Below are 16014 nucleotides of genomic sequence, written 5' to 3'. Positions count from 1 at the left end.
TTAGGCCCTGTGGGGCTGCCCTTTAAGGTCACAGCCGCCCCTGCCCAGGGTGTAACGAGGAGGGAAAAATGAGCAGGGCCTCCCCAGGGAACTCTCTCCCCATCAATAGCTGGAAATGTGCGTTTGACTCAATCCTCAGTACTTCAAGCCTGAAAGGAGGAAAGAAGCTGTTTGCTTGTTTCCCACATCCCCTTCCCCTCTGGTGCCCGAAGCAGGGAGGGGAGAGGAGGGCGGACTGGGAGGTTGGGGCAGGCTGGCACCTGCCCACTGGTCTGATTTCGAGGCCCTCTGTCCAAATCAGCCACCCTCGTTTGGTGCCTGGGGCCTGACATCGTTTTGCTGGGGACTTTCTTTCCACCTCGAGCAAGGAGCAAGGGCTTCAGAGGCCAGAAGAGGGAGCCTGTGAGTCGTGTTCGCCCCTGGTGGCTCCTATCAGGGTTTGGACAGAGGAGAGGGCGGAGGGGAGAGAGGGCGTCCACATCCTGAAGGGCAGTGGTGGGGGGAAGAGGCACCAGGAGAAGGGGAGGGGGAGCATTGGAGGTGTTGGGAGGTAGGGCACCTGCATACAGACATCCTGGATTCCAGAATCTGTCCCTGGTCTCTAGGGGCCTCTGACCCTCTGCACGCAGGCTGCATTTCCCTCCTGCAGGAACTTCTGACTCCCTGCTCCTGTCTGAGTGACAGACTTTTCAGATGAGGGGAACTGGCCGAGGAGGCCTCCCTGTCTTGCTCTCACTTTCCCTTCAGAAGCCCTCACTCCACCCGGCTCTCAGAAGGGAAACCGCACACATAGGGGAAACCCAGTCGTGCCTGTTTCTGGAACTGCTCCGAGGAGCCTCAGGCAGGAAGGGCTGGGGAGGTTCCCAGGACAGGAGGATGGGGTCTGCGGAGCGCTGTGCCAGAACACAGGGCAGGGACCTCTGCGGGACTGCAAGTGGAGACCTTTGCACCCCTCGGGAAGTGCAGGCCCTGGGCTCAGGTGAAGAGGCCTGAGACGAGAGACAGTCTGACTTCCTGTCAGTTCATTAGTGATCTCCTGTCACATCTCCAGGGTTTCGAAATAAATCAGGGCCTTTTCTACACAGAGTCCTGTTTCTCTGGCCCCAAGTTGCTGTAGGTCATCGGGTGGGGGGCTGGGCGGGCAGCAGGCAGCCGTAAGCCACCAAGCTGGGTTTTGTGAAGGTGTCCCAACTCATCTGTTTCACTTGTCCCCCAGTCCCCTGGTACAGTCCTTCTTCCGTGGTCATATGAAGATATATAATATAGTCTTTTCACAAATCAGATGGAAGTGACCCAAGGGACGGGTCATCTAGAAAGCCCTCCTTCCATGCAGGAATCTCCTCATTCTTGAAAGCTGATATTAAACCCTTCCAATGACGGAGAGCTCCCTCCCTCACGAGGGACCTCATTCCCCTTTAGGACAACTCCACTTGTTAGGAAATCATCTTCCTTACTTTGGACATCCAGCTGTCTCCTGGAATCTCTCTCCTGTTGGTTTGAGTTGGCCAAACTTTTGGTAAGATCCTTCCTCTCTCTGACAGATCTTTAGAAGTTCCAAGGCCTGTTCTAATGTATCTTAAGCCTTCTCCTCCAGGGTAAGATGCACCTGCTTCTCTGGCCTGTCCTCAGTAACTTCATCCTCCTTTCTGTCCCTCCCCCTCTACCAAAGACCCCTTTGCTATCAGCACCCCAGTGCTGGGGTCTGAGGAGCAGACCGTGTCCTGCGTGACTCTGTGAAACACCTGCCTGGCCAGGACTAGAGGCGACTTGACTCCCATGAGAAACTCAGGAGCCCCCAGAGGTCAGGGCCCAGCGGGCCCACTTCCCTACCTCTTCCCCATGTTCACCTCTGGCCCTCAGTGGACACCGAGCCCCAGAATGAGGACCCGATGATGCTAGAATACATGTGCTGAAGGGAACCCTGACAGGCAGCTTGTCTCGTATTCCTTGCACTGGGCCATCCCCTCATGCCCTGAGTCAACCGTGAGCTCGAGCCTCTCCAAGCTGTAGGGTAGCCAAGGGACACTGACTTTACTAGATCCTGCGGAAAAGGCAAGTAATGTTCAAGATGATATTTTTATATTAAGACAAATGCATATCTATCATGTGATAGAATGTAGAAGCATGAATTTCAAAGCCACTACCTGAGATTTCAGAGGAGTATCACACTCCGGGAAGGTTGCTTCAGGCTATTTCTTTAGAATTCAGTTCCCGGTCCCCCAGAGGGCTGGCTCCCTTGAATGAGGGGTGTTTAAGTTGGGTAGAAAACTTGGAGAGGCTCTAAGTTCCTGAGTTTCTTGGAGAAACTCAGTCTCCTTTGCTATTAGAATGAGGCAACGGAGGACAGAGGTCGGGAAGCGATTAGCCTGAGGACACACGGCTTGGAGTCCAGACTTGGAACCCAGATCTGTTCTTTCGCCTGGACTGAGAAATGTTGCATTGGGTTTATAAGAATGCTTACCATGGCGAGAAAGGGGATCTGATCACAGAAAAGTGTCTTGGGCTTAACCCTTGGTTATACAGAAAACACAGTGCAAAGACCAATTTTACTCAGAGAGTCTGTGCTCCAGGTTCTGAGTAGAGCTGACACCATTCAATGACAGCAATATATTTTCTTACCTCCTTCAGGGCCTAGCATTCTGTTTGGGAAGGATCAGGTGAACGAGGAAGAGAAGTCCAACTCCAGTGCCAAGGAATAAAGGGAAGAAGGCCGAGACGGTAGCAGGGCCAGCCAGAGGCTGTTCTGGAATCCAAGCCAGGGAACTGGTAGGACTGATGTGTTAAAATGGTCAGCAACCCTTCGACTCTCACTTGCTCACACACAATAGGCTGTACCTGCACGTGTAAACACACACACACACACACACACACACCTCACACTTGGAGTCATAGATACCCAAAAGCTTATGATCAGGCAGAGCCTCACACAATGCAGGGGACCACTGACGATCTGACCTCGCCACCACAAAACCACCCACTGTCACCTGCAGTGACAATGCAAAAGGGAATCAACCTGAACCAGGGAATTGAGTAAGTGTGGCTTTCTTTTACTTAAAATGCTGTCCCTCACGTTATTAAATAAGGGTCAAAGATTTGTGTTTTTTATAAAGGCATCTTCAACATTTTTATAAGTTTGTGACACCCAATTGTCAACCTCTTAAGCCACGGATGTCTACAGATAGTCTTGTGGCTGTCACCTCTCACAGAAGTGCAACTCTTAATATCATTTAATCAAGTCAATTAATACTGTTTAATAAATAGGCCAGAAAATTAGCTGAGAGTTTTTCTCGGCGAGATGCAGCGTGCGACCAAAGTTATGGAAGATTGTCCCTTGAATCACTAAGGCAAACCTTGTTGAGTGTCATTTCACATAAAGCAATCACATAAAAAAAAAGTTATAAATAGAAAAAAATTCCAAAGTTCTCCCACAGACAGGGAAACTGAAATGTCCCCCCCCCCCAAAAAAAAGGGAAACAAAACCAAACACTACCATCCCTACCTCCACGACCCATTTGCTTCAAGCTCTTGATCATACAGTACTCGACATCTTTGGATATGTTACAATGTACAACTCCAAACTGCAGCCAAGAGAAAACAAAAAGAACTAACCAGTCGTCTGCAAAATTGAGTTTATGAGAAGTCATTAACTTTTACAAAATAAAAACAAAAGCCCCAACACCACTGGTTTCTAATTTGTTCGTTTTTCCTCGTTTTCTCTTAAAGTTTGGGTCAGCCCCACTCCCTTGGCTGAGGGGGGAACACAGGCATGTTGGCTGGTGGGTCCCAGAAGCGAGGGTCAGAAATGGAGACAGGAGTGTGAGAGGCACCTGCCCAGCAGATGACGTCTGAGGACAAGAGGGTGTCAGCAACAGTTCCCTCCGGCTGAAAGGGCAGCTGGTGGTGTGTGGGGTCATGGGTCTCTTCGCGGGGGAGCTGGGAGAGTGACAGAGTCTGTGGTCTTCTCTGGCCTTTTTGTTTTTTTGCGTTTGCTCAGGAAGAAGCCAAGGCAATAGGAAGAGCCGAAGTCTCTGTGCCCACAGCTCCTGGATCGGGGACACCAGCCCTGGGCCATCTGCACAGGAGAACTCTCCTCCCTTCTCTGGGCTACTGAGAAACAAAAGCAAACTCAGCAAGAAAAGGGAGGGAAGGACAGGAAAGGGGAGAGAAGATCTGGAAGGCACTGGGCCAGCAGAGCTGTCTTCCTTCTCAGGACCGGCTACAAACCAGAGAGCCAGGCAGAATGCGTGGACAGCCGTCACTCACAGAACCCTCCAAGCCCATATTGGAGCCAAGCCTCTGACTTCCCACACTGGACAGCTGGCTTCCTCCCTGGGGGACCACGGAGGGGTTGAGGGTGTTCAAACACAGCGATGCCAAAGTCCTGAGAAGCCCCCAACTGAAAAGCAAACATACATCTGGGTAACTGGGCATTTTGTCTGCTTCCGGGAATCAGGTGGAGAGGGGCAGCTGCCAGGTGTTAAGAGGAGGACCTCATTCCTTCCGTGTTGGCCCTCGGAGTCCTGAAAGACTCCTTATGGCATTGGAGGGACGACGCAGAGGTGGGGACAATGCGAGATGGTAGCCCCCGGATGCGCACAGTGGCCTGCCCAGAGGGGAGGGTAGGATTTAGAGTTCCCCAAAGCTGCCTGGGGGCTGTGGACAAGCCCACCCCAGCCCTCTTCCTCTGTTAGCCTGTCTAGTTTGGCCACATTTCTCACCTGTGCCAACGTAGAGGTGGACGTGATAAAACTAAGTCCAGTGAAACAGTGTCACCAGGGACGTTAAGACTGCAAAGCCCCTGCTCTCTCAAGGCTTCTCTCTGGAGGGATGGGCATGTTCGAGTGTGTCGGTGGGTGGATGGGAGGGGGAAACAAAATTTCCAGCCCCCTTTCACAGCAGGGTGAAACTGGGGTACAGACGGCTGACCTGTCCGCGGTCACAGGACAGGGAGGGAAAAATGGGCCCGGACCCCAGGAGACCCTCTCCCTGCCTATAGGTCACTTCCCCTAAGGATCCCAGGGCCACTGGAGATGGGAAAAATGACCCATCGGAACAGTGTCAGCAGGGACTCTGCCTTAGAGTGGCGGGGCTCAGGATGTGTATCTCAGGACCCTACCTTCAGCCCTGCTCCATCCGGTCTGCCTCTGGCCAAGCCACCTCCCTCCGTCTAGCCCCACACAGCTCCAAAGTGCTTCTGGACACCTGGCCTGGGGCCTCCTCTTTGGCATGGGCCCCTGTGAGTTTCTGTGTGAGAGCAGAGAGACAGCCAGAGAGGCCAGGCCTTTTGGGAGGAGATGCCCATCTCAGACCCCAGCAAAGGGGAGGCAGCTGCCTCAGGAGGCCCAGAAAATACCCCTGCGGCTGCTATTTGTTTTCCTTTTTTCTTTTGAAATGAAAAGTTCAGACCCATTGGATGGGGCAGGTGGGCCTGGGAGGGGGCAGGGAAGCAGGACTGGGGGTGATGAGGCTCAGCCTAGTTGTTGGCTTCAGACATGGAGGCCACGTGGTTGAGGCCGGCGAGCCCGGGGAGGCCGGCCAGGCCCGCGGCCCACGGGTCGGGCAGCGGGAAGTAGGGACGCGCGGCGGCCACGTTCTCGGCCAGCGCGAAGGCCAAGAGGCCCCCCGCGTTCCGCTCGGCCTCGAGCTGCGCGCGCCCGAACAGCTTCACCTGCGTCTCCTCGAACTGCCGCTCCAGCTCCTGCAGGCTCAGCGCGCCCTTGGGCGCCGCCAGGAAGTGCTTGGCGGGGCTGGGGCCCGGGAGGCACACGGCGGCCCCGCCCAGGTGGCCACCCACGTCTCCCAGCGCGGGGGGCATCACGAAGGCCGCCTTCTCCGGGGCCGGGCCGCCGGGCCCAAAGAGCAGGCTGGCGGCCCTCCAGGCGGCGGGCTTGCGGCCGCGCCGGGGCCGGGCCATGCGGCAGCTCTGGCGCTTGATGTGACGGTGCAGGTGGTCGGAGCGCGTGAAGCTCTTGTAGCAGAACTCGCACTGGTAGGGCCGCACGCCCGTGTGGATGCGCATGTGGTTCTTGAGGTCGTAGTTGTGCACGAACTTGGCGTTGCAGTGGATGCACAGGTAGGGCCGCTCCCCCGTGTGCTTCCTCATGTGGATCTTCAGCTTGTCCTGCCTGCAAGGCGGAGCCAGAGTCAGTCCCTGCCCAGAACCCCAGGAGCCACTCCTCACTCCCTGCTCCCCTTCCTCCAGAACCTGCTAAGGCTCCCGACTGCTGTGGTGTCGACACTCAGGAATGGGACCCCTGCTAGAATTTACCTTCAATTACTGCGCCACCCCAAACAGGTGTGCCTCCTCCCCTGGATTACAGAGTGGATCAGGAGCTGGGCCCAGAGAGGCTGCTGTCATTCCAGAACACCTGTTATGCATAAGCTCAGGAGAATGAAGTGCCCACTCTGTCAGGGCCTGTCTCATAGACTGCAAAATCGACTTGCTGGGGACAGAGGCCCCGAAAGTCAGCAATCTTTCATTAGTCCTCCAGTGGGGCAGCCACTTCTCATACTGGATTGCACCTTCAGCTCCACTTTCTCCAGGCAACAGGGTCTTTCCTCGAGGTTCACCCTGATCCCATCCCAGCCCCTGGGCTGTTGAGACCTGTCAGTCCTCAGCACTAATCTGGGAGGCTACAGGGATCAGGCACACCTTGTTCAAGTCACTCCTGCACTGTGGTTTCTTAGCCCCAGCCCTTGGCTCTCCTCTTTGTCTGCAGACAATTCCAGGGTTTACAAAACAGCCAGGTGCAACAAGAATGCAGCCTAAGCTAGGGCAGAGCTTTTCAGGGCTTGAGCAGTATTATTCAGAGGTAAGATATGACGTGGGGCTGCGGCTCCCATCAGCAGGTGTGGGAGCCTCTGCTCCAGCTGCAAACCCACCGCTAACGTGATGGGTGACCTTAGGTGAGTTAACCTCTCTGCACTGAGCCGAACCTAGCACGAGACGTCCATTCCTGTTGTCCAGAGCTGATGGAGAGAAATTCGGGTTGTGTTGAGCTAGATTCAACACACCTCCTGGCGGTCTTGAAAGGAAAACAGACATCTCAAGCCTGCTTTTGTAAAGACTGAATGCTGCATAAACCAGCTAAAGGAGCCTTTCAGCCACGCAGAAGTGGAGGCAGGTGAGCTTCGAGAACTCTCAGGATCCTTCTGCAGCCTTCCTTGACCAGGCCGGGCCGGCCAGGAAGCTGTGTCCAGCCTTCCACCTCCTCCCTGCAGGTGTGGCTTGGGTGGAGCGTCTGCCTGTAATTTTTGGCTTGGTTTTGAGGTTGGAGCAGATGTGGAGCCCAGGCATCCGCCCTAAAATGGCCAGATTTAAACCACACTCAACATAACCCCAGCACAGCAGGAGCGGGTCCTGGTCTTCTGGTGTCCCCTGGCCGCTAGAGGTCTCACTGGCTCTCATTTTCCGGCTAGTTCCCCAGGGGTGGGGCAGGAGAGAAAAGGACATTCATGAGTACACTGGCAGGGACCAGGGGAGAAGGACCAAAAGGACAGATCCGTTTCCCCCACCTGTGCTCCCTGGAAGGCTGGAGGGCACGTGGGGGGTGGGGGTGGAGAGTGGGTTAGGCAGGGCAGAGGAAGGGAGAGTTGGTATCCTTCACACACCAGACACCGCCATCCCCGTCCCTGCCCTTCCCACAGCCCACCAGCTGCCCCCAGGCTGCACAGTAAGTACCCCGCTGTGACATCTCATGTGCCCTTCTGCCGCCAGCATGCTGTTCTTATGGTCTTTGTAACCCACATTTCATCCAGGTGATTGGATTTTTGAGCATCCTGGCTAGTGGATCTCAAACTTGATGAGCCATTATCAGGGTCTGATGAAACACCGAGTGCTGGGCCTCCCTCCCAGACTGCCTGAGTCAGTAGGTCTGCGGGGGAGAGAGCAGAGAGTTTGCTTTTTGAATATGTTGCCGGATGTTGCTGCTGCTGGTGGTCTGAGAACCACTGGCCTAGGTTAATCCTTCAGTTGGCTGGTGGGCAAACTGAGGCCCAGGGAGGGTTAGGGTTAGGACCAGGGCGGTGAAGTCCCTAAGGTCACCGCAAGGGTAATGGCAGAGCTGGGACTAGAACAGCCTAGGCCTCTTTCCTCAGCACTGCACTGTGACCTGTGTAAAGATGTAGGGGTGGGGTGCAGAGCGCTATTTGTAGCCCTAGAGTGACGCTGCACAGTCCTGGGGAATATGTCTCGGGACTCCACACGTTTGCTCAGGCTCTGATGAAACACTGATGCTAGGTGGCTGGCTATGCTAGGTGGTTGGCTAGGCTCACTCACTGGCTGAGGGGCTCATCCTCACCAGGGCCTAGTGGAGGGTCAGCTGAGAGTCACCAGTGGGGCTTTAAATACATCATCTCATTCAATCCTCACTACAACCTTATAAGGGAGATTTTTTAAAAAATTACTATTACACATATTTAAAATAATGGACAATGCAAATGGTAAATCTTCAAATGTCAAGGGCCTCTTTAAATATGCACTGCTTCTCCTGAGCTTTTTGTTAGGGCACCTAAAGTAAATCACACTTCAGAGGCGACTGGCCCAAGTGTGGGAGACGTGCTGAGAAGGTGACTACAATTTCCTCTCATTGAGCACCTGCTGTGAGCAGGCAAGTACACCATTTCATGACCCTGGAAAGTCATTATTCACAGGCAAGGTACAGTGCAGTACCCTACAGTACACACCCAGTAGGGGTGTGGGAGCCCCTGCTCCAGCTTCAGACCCCCCACTAACTTGCTGGGTGACCTTTAGGCAAGTTATTTAACCTCTCCATGCAGAGTTGAACCTGGGGCTAGACATCAGTTCCTATTGACGAGGAATCTCCGTTTGCATGAGCTCGATTCAACACACCTGGATTAATTTCCTCACTTGGACTGAGGAATCGCTGGGGGCTCAGCGAAGTCAAACAGCTTTCCCAAAGGTACCAGCCGGTGAGGGGCAGAGGGGCATGGAGGGCTATCTGGGCATGGTTTGTTTGCAAGCTCTTCTGAGGATTTTCATACTGAGTGTTCCCAGCCTGAAGCCTGTAGGGGCTGCCTCAGAAAGTACAGCCCAAACAATCATACCAGGACATCTGCAGCCAGCCTTCCGTCTCTGGGGTCAGAAGACTGGGCCAAGCTGTGGGAGCAGCTCAGCCTGGGCAGGAGCCACTGTCCCCAGTGGAGACTTTTCATGGGAGCAGCGGGGGAGGGGGGTGGACAAACCTCATAAGTTAGTCCTGGAAAAAATTTAGAGAGCATTTAGTTTACTGAGAACACGTCTGAATCAGTGGGCCCAGTAACCTGCATCCCTAGCGGTATGCTTCCCAGGACCTTGAAAATACTGATCTAACCCAGCCCATTCCCAGGGAGGGAATGGCTTTCTTAAGGTCACACAGCCTCCTTATTTCTGTAATGACCTTTCCATGTAGATGTAACACGCGTGTGCATTGGCAGAGCAGGGCCCGGGCTCGGCACACTCTAAGAACCGGACCAGGTCCTTTGCTGCCCTGGGCCTCAGTTTCCTGACCTCTAAAATGGGAGGCTGTGCTGCACCATTTTGACCTTTGGTGTTCTGAGAGTGTTTGCATCTGGGTAATGGGCTCATCCTGAATCTCTTTCTGGCTGGCTGGCTTCACGCATTACTGCTCTTCTACCCTTGCTCCTTTACGCATCTGGTCTGCTGGCAGAGGCATCATGACTGAGTTCCATGGAATGTTCCAGTCTGACTCTCAGCAGCTGAGCTCTTGGCCATTTTCCTTCAGGACTGGGGGTCCGGTGCCCCCTTAAAATCTTCCAAGCCCCCTAACCCTGTCCAAAGGCCTCTGTGCTAACTCACCCCTTAGCATGGCTTTGAAGTCTCCTTACAAGCTCACGCCTTCCAGTTATAAAGGGATAAGATCTGGGGGCCCTTGGTGACTATAGTGAACGATACTGTATTATATATTTGAAAGTTACTGAGAGAGTAGATCTTAGATGTTCTCACCACACACACAAAAAAGGTAACTAAGTGAGGTGATGGGTGTGTTAACTAATGTGATTGTGGTAATCGTTTCACAATATATGTGCATATCAAATCATCACTGTTGTTCACCTTAAAGTTATACGGTGTTATATGTCAACTATATCTCAATAAAGCTGGAAAAAAATAATCACCCCATATCCTTTGCCAGCCCCCGTCCCTCCCCACAGTACTGCACCCACACACCACATGGACACACTGTTCCCCTAGCAGGCCATGCTCTGGTCAGCTTTGCATCTTTGAATCTCCATTGGCATGAGCTGGACCACCAGCCCCCCTGGCTCAGAGCCTGCCATATTATGGGATGGATGCTGGTAAGCCCTGGCTCCTTCCCCTTCTGTGCGTATCCCGTGTTTGGACACCACGCTCCATCCCTTAGGTTCCCACCAGATGTCCAAGCGTAGATGCCGGCATGTGTGCTCTTTCCTTCCCAGCCGTGAGCCCTCCTCTTCCCTGCACCCACATCCTTCCTCTCTGAGTTTACCCTTGCAAACTGCCCTGCCTGAAATGTCTACCACTCCCAATCCCCCTGATTCTTCAGTGGTCAGACTCACGTGCGGTCTTTCATAAACCCTTCTCTGTCTACCCAGGTCTTATCCTTTGCCCTGACCTTCCAGAGCACTTGAACACTGCAGCCCGAGGCAGGTCACTTGAGGGGCAGGGAGGGAGCAACAGAGGACGATGTGTCAGCCTCATCCTCTTCTGTCCCCTAAAGGCCCCACACGCATCAGCATTGCCCTCCCAGCAAGCCCCGAGCTCTGGGGGCCCAGTCTCCCTGTCTGCGCTTTGTGGCCCCAGTTCAACCACACAGGTGCTCCTGGCAGATGGGAACACCTGTTCAGGGGCTGTCTTTGCTGCCTTTATTTCCCATGCATGCTATTCCCAGGGCAGGGCCATCACGTGTGCTGTTTCCCTTAGCTGCCCCTCATGCCTGCAGAGCCACCGCCGTGTCCCTGGCTCCTGGGGCCCTGTCTTGTTAGGCGCCTGGACAGCAAGATGATGCAGGAAGCAGCAAATTCATGGACAGTGAGCTGCAAAAAAGGAGCCCAGGCTCAGGGACGTTCCCGTCAGTACTAATCGTGAGCGCGGGTCAGGACCTAACTGCGCAGGTGGTTGGTTATAAGGGCTTCAGCAAAGCCCGTGAAATTGGCCCTTCCATCATTCTCGTGAGGAAGAGGAGGCAAAGAGAAGTGCTGTCATGTGTCCAGAGCTTTCCTGATCTTGGGCAATATATGGGGTCATAAATCTGGGCGTGAACTTAGGGAGCACCTGCTCCAACCCCCTCGTGTTACACATGGGGAAACCGAGGCCCAGAGAGGGGAGGTGACTCGGCCAAAGTCACACAGCTAGTTAGAGGCAGATGCAAGCCCTCAAGCTGGGGCTCCTGATCACCACGGCAGTGCCCTTTCCAAGGGGCTGCAGTCCTCAGGAGACACTGCCCTCTGTGTCACCACGTGCCGGCCCTGCTCCCTCCACACTCGTTCAGCATGTGGCCCGGATGGTACTGGAACCTGCTCGGATAAGAACCCAGCAGACGCTTTGGAGTTCTGCCCGGTGCTCCTCACTGTACAGTGGGTGGTCATGGCCGCGGCCCGCTGGTGCGGGCACACTTCTCAGAACTGCCCAGTCCAAACCTGACGTGCTCCTCCCTCGCCCTGTCCCCTTGTCTGCCGTCTCATCTCTTTACTCTGAACCTGGGACCCAGGCCAGGTCACATGCATGCAAGCCTTGACTGGTATTCCCCCTTCCAGCTCGGAGAGCTCATCATCAAGAAAGATGAGCCAGTCCTGGTGATATCATTCCCCTGAGTGAAAGGAAAGGGCCCCGGGTCCTGGGCCTCGGTGGAGGCTCCCAAGTGAGGATAACGCTTTCCCAACACCATCCACTCAGACTTCTTGGTAACCTGATGGTCTGAGACAAATTATCTTCCTGCTGCCACTGCTAATGATATTACATTATCTTAATAAGTTCCCCAGAGCTGCCAGGAGTGGGAGAACTAAGAAAAAAATACAGGGGGGAAAAAAGGCACCAGCTGCAAGGCTCCTGGGCTTGTCTGGAGAGAGAACTGTGGGGCGCCAAGGAGCAATCAGCATTTGGCTTGCGCTGGGGGCCAGGGGCTGGGGGCTAAAAGTTGCAGCCTTCACGGGATGTCGGTAGGGGATTCAGTGGAGACTGGGGCAATCGTGGCTCCTCAGAGATTGATTTCTCGGGGTACAGAGCTTGGGTTGCCCATCCTTCTCCTCCACGGGACCACTGTGGTCTCAGGAGCTGGTCTCTTCTCACGTGTGGCAGTTTCTTGACTTCACCACGTGTCCGCCAGACCTGACTGGAGCGCCTGTGAGAGCCAGGCTGCGGATGGGATGCAGGGGCTCCAGGAGGGAAGACTGCCCAAGCATGCGCTCTAGGGGCTCCCCCGACAGGCGGCCTGTACTCAAGGACCCATGTGGCAGGACAGGAGCAATTAAGAGTCTTCTGAGGCCTTCATAGGCCCAGGCCAGGCCTATTTGGTGGTGATGACAGGGGTTGGGGCAGCGAGGAGGGGGAGGGCCCTGCGAGGTGGGTGGGCAGGGAGAAGCCCCACCAAGGGCAGCAGTGTCCCTCTACACACAGAGAGGATGAATACCTTCTTGTCCTCCCTGGCCCACGTGCTCCCCGTTCTTCAAGGCCCAGCCTAGGGGCCACCTCTGGCCCACTAACCCTGTAGTCCTGACCTTTGGCCCAGGCTTCCAGACTTTCTGGGAATAGAAGTAAAGGACTCCTGACGAGGAGGGTCTGGGGGAATCTTGGTCCAGGCTACCTGTGCCCTAAGTCCTGGAACTGTTTCTCTCTCCCAAGTCAGAGCCACAGGACCAGTTTCATCACGAGCTGTCTCTGCAGCCAGCACAGACCGCAGCTGTCCTCAGGAAGAAAATGGTGACCTTGGACCAGGCTAGGGGAGTGGACACATAGACTCAGGCACAGACAGAGGAACTTGGAGTCCAGGTGATCATGGGATGGCCAGAGCTAGGAGGGGACAGCATGGGGCCAGAGATACACAGTCTGGTTGAAGCCTTTGAGGCCTTTCCTGGGGCTCCAGGGGTGTCTCATAGCTGGAAAGATCAGTGGTGGGACAACTGTGGGACTGGCTGAAATCTAGAGCTGGCTCGGAGGTGAGATTCCCGACACCAAGGAATAGACACATGATGGTGGGGCTGCAGTCCCTTCTTGGACACCCACAGAATGAGAGCAGTAAGTGGGGCCTCAGGGGCCTCAGGGGCTCTGTTGGAAGGACGCCCAAGGCCCCCCCGCCGTGTTGTGGTGCTGAAGCCATGAAGAATGATGTTCCCACGGGGCGTGGACATGCTGGGAGCTGGCATCGGAGGCCATAACTCAGAGCCGGGGCCACCTTGCAGGGGGAGGGTGGGTCACTCCAACGTCCCCCAGGAGGGAGGGGAAGTGGGATCAACTTCAAGAAGAGAGGAAAGGAGGCCTGACCGGAGAGCAGAAGCTCAGCTATAATTAAGCAAAGACTCGGGCTCCAGAAAGGAAAATAGTGTCCACGAGGAGGACGTGAGGGCAGCAGGTCAGGGGTCCCTCAGCCTCGCGGGCGGTCCCGTCCCGGGTAGTGGCTTTGCATTGCAAGGGAGTCTGGGAACTCCGAGTCAAAGAGGCAGGAGCTGCTGCTCTAAGTGGCTGTGGAAGACGCCTCCAGCTGAGGAGGGCGGTGTTACGGGTGGTGGCGGCAGGAAGTCAGCCACAAGGGGAAGGTCCCCGTGGAAAGGCTGCCAGAGGACTTGGCTGTATAGAGTGTTACAGGCCACCCGGACCTGGACAGGCCAGGGCTGAGGCTCTAGGAAGGCTGAAAAGAATCCTGCAGGCAGCTCCGGGGAGGCGACAGGAGGGCAGCAAGGAACCAGTGATTCCGAAGAAGCGATGGGGAGGGGTGTCGAGGGGTGTCCATCAGGGGCAGCCACAGCCCACAGTGAGAAATAAAGTCCCTAGGGGAGGAGGCCAAGAAACTCTCCTCCACCCTCTCCCCACTCCGGGTATCTCTGCTCCTGGGAGGGGGACCCCAGAGCTTTTCTGATCTGTCTCAGGAGGGCCAGTGCCCAGTGGGCACCGAGTGAGGGGAGATGTGGATGGAGGCGGGAACAAAGCTGCGTCAGCTGGAGACAGGCCTGGGGGCCCAGGTGGCTGTCGTTCTGCTGAACAGGACTAGACCGCAGGGAGGGCAGGGCCGGGGGCTGGATGGCTGGAACCCGCCCCACAGCTGATCTGGCCTGGAGGGGTGGTGAGCCGGCAGGCACAGAGGCCACCCTGAGTGATCAGCAGGAATGTGCTGGGAGGGAGGGTTCTGGAATGCGACCCTCCTATACAACACAGCATTGAGGCCCAAACCAGGAGGCCCACGCAGAGGATGTTCTGGTGTCAAGAGGGTGAGAAGTCTGTCTCGACTGACCGAGTTTAAAACTTTCCCTAGGGAAGGCAGGGACACAGACCGCCATAGCCCTCACAGCGGAGTGTGGGAAAGGCCCGGAGGGAAGTGGGGAACGGAAGGGAGATGGGGACTTGGTGGGGGGGCAGGGCAGGCTCGCTCTGAGGTACCCTGAGATGCAGCACATCCCCTTGAAGCCACAGACCAGGGTCTCCCCTGGAGGGAGGGGTGTCCCCAAGTGTCAGCCATCTGCGCAGGGGACAAGCAAAGGAGGTGGAGCCCAGATGGCAGGACTCAGGGGCTGGCTTTTCTGGATCAGGCCTGTGAAGGGTGTCCACGTCTTGAAGTCATTCCCAGGGGGCTGCGGAGAGGCACTGGCTCCAGATGCATGAACTGTGCTTGAATTTGGACTGGGCTCTATTTTATCTTCCATTATCCCTGTGCTTTTGTCAAGCCTTTACAGGGGTTCTGTGGATCTAAGGTGAATTCAGAAGAAGAGGAGGGCGGGAGGTGGAGGTGACATAAGAGTGGCAGGGCCATTAGTGGGGGGCACCCGACAGGGGGTGAATCTCGGTGACTTTGGGGCCAGCTTCTCTGCAGCGATAAGAGAAGCAAGCACCTGAGGTCGGCGCTGCTGGGTGGAAGGGGACACACCCGGGGTATGGGGGGCCCTGCCCCTCTGCACCCGGAAATTCTCCCTTCACTGTCAGCTCAGAGCAGCTGGGAGATTCTGCTGGGGTTTCCTTCACAGAAGCAGCTGTGAGGGGACCCAAGGCCACCTTGGAAACAATCCGCGTTGTCTTTCGAAGCGGTCACCGGAAGACCCTGCAGAGCTGTTTTCACAACAGTCAGCTGAACATATTCCTGTGCCCTCTCTGGCAACCTCAAATCGAGTTTTCAAGCCGCCAAAGAGAGTGCGTCTCGTTACTTAGCAGAACTCATCTTGTTTTTCCCCCAAAAGCACTGCCCCTGATTTGATAATCAACCTGATGCCAAACATTGCACTCTCCTCAAAAACCAAAGCTTTGGGCCCACTGGGGCAAATCAAAAGAATGAGCCCCCAGCAATTCCCAAAGATGAACTGCTAGGGGGCTACGGGGTGACAGCAGCACCACTGGAATAAGTGTGGGTTTCTCAAGGCGGGTTCTCTGATGGGGACAGTGGCAATGTGGGGAAAGGACCTGGTCTAGGAAGTCACAGTTCCAGGGCAGGTAAACCACATCCGACACACTGAAATGGCCAAGCCCTGATGCAGGGCACTCACCAGAACCTTCCGCAGTGTGGACACGGCTGGGAAGGTCAGCCTCACATCAGTGACCACAATCGGCACCAATAGACCTTATCTCCCCCAAATGAGGCCCATCAAAACCTAGCACTGGACAAATTGGACCCCACATCATCCCACCAGTTTTGACCACAAAAGTTGCTGTGCAGAGAAGGTACACAACACACGTGTGCTGAACGGGATGGAGTCCGGGCAAGACGAAAGGCTTATCGTGTATTGATTTCAAAGTTCAACTTTTATAACGGCATAGAGCTAACCCTCTTCCCAACATGGACAGTCAAGGGGGAGAACGTAAAAGGAGGCCCAGCCTTTAGG

At 55.2% G+C, this 16014-nt stretch overlaps 1 protein-coding gene across 1 annotated transcript in view; it reads right to left on the bottom strand.

The window, feature by feature from the left end:
• Positions 1-3369: 3369 nt before the first annotated feature.
• The window catches only part of ZBTB7C (zinc finger and BTB domain containing 7C), a 96935-nt gene continuing 84290 nt past the window's right edge, over positions 3370-16014 (bottom strand). Inside the window, exon 3 of the mRNA XM_029216887.1 lies at positions 3370-6125. Coding sequence (XP_029072720.1) covers positions 5474-6125 — 652 coding nt within the window. The 3' untranslated portion in view covers positions 3370-5473. The remainder of the gene's footprint in view (positions 6126-16014) is intronic.

The sequence above is a fragment of the Monodon monoceros genome, unplaced genomic scaffold (genome assembly GCF_005190385.1).
Source record: "Monodon monoceros isolate NGI ecotype Baffin Bay Population unplaced genomic scaffold, NGI_Narwhal_1 Super_Scaffold_1, whole genome shotgun sequence".
Lineage (NCBI taxonomy): Eukaryota > Metazoa > Chordata > Mammalia > Artiodactyla > Monodontidae > Monodon > Monodon monoceros.
Note: the sequence above shows the minus strand (reverse complement) of the source record. Positions and strands in the feature narration are given on the sequence as shown.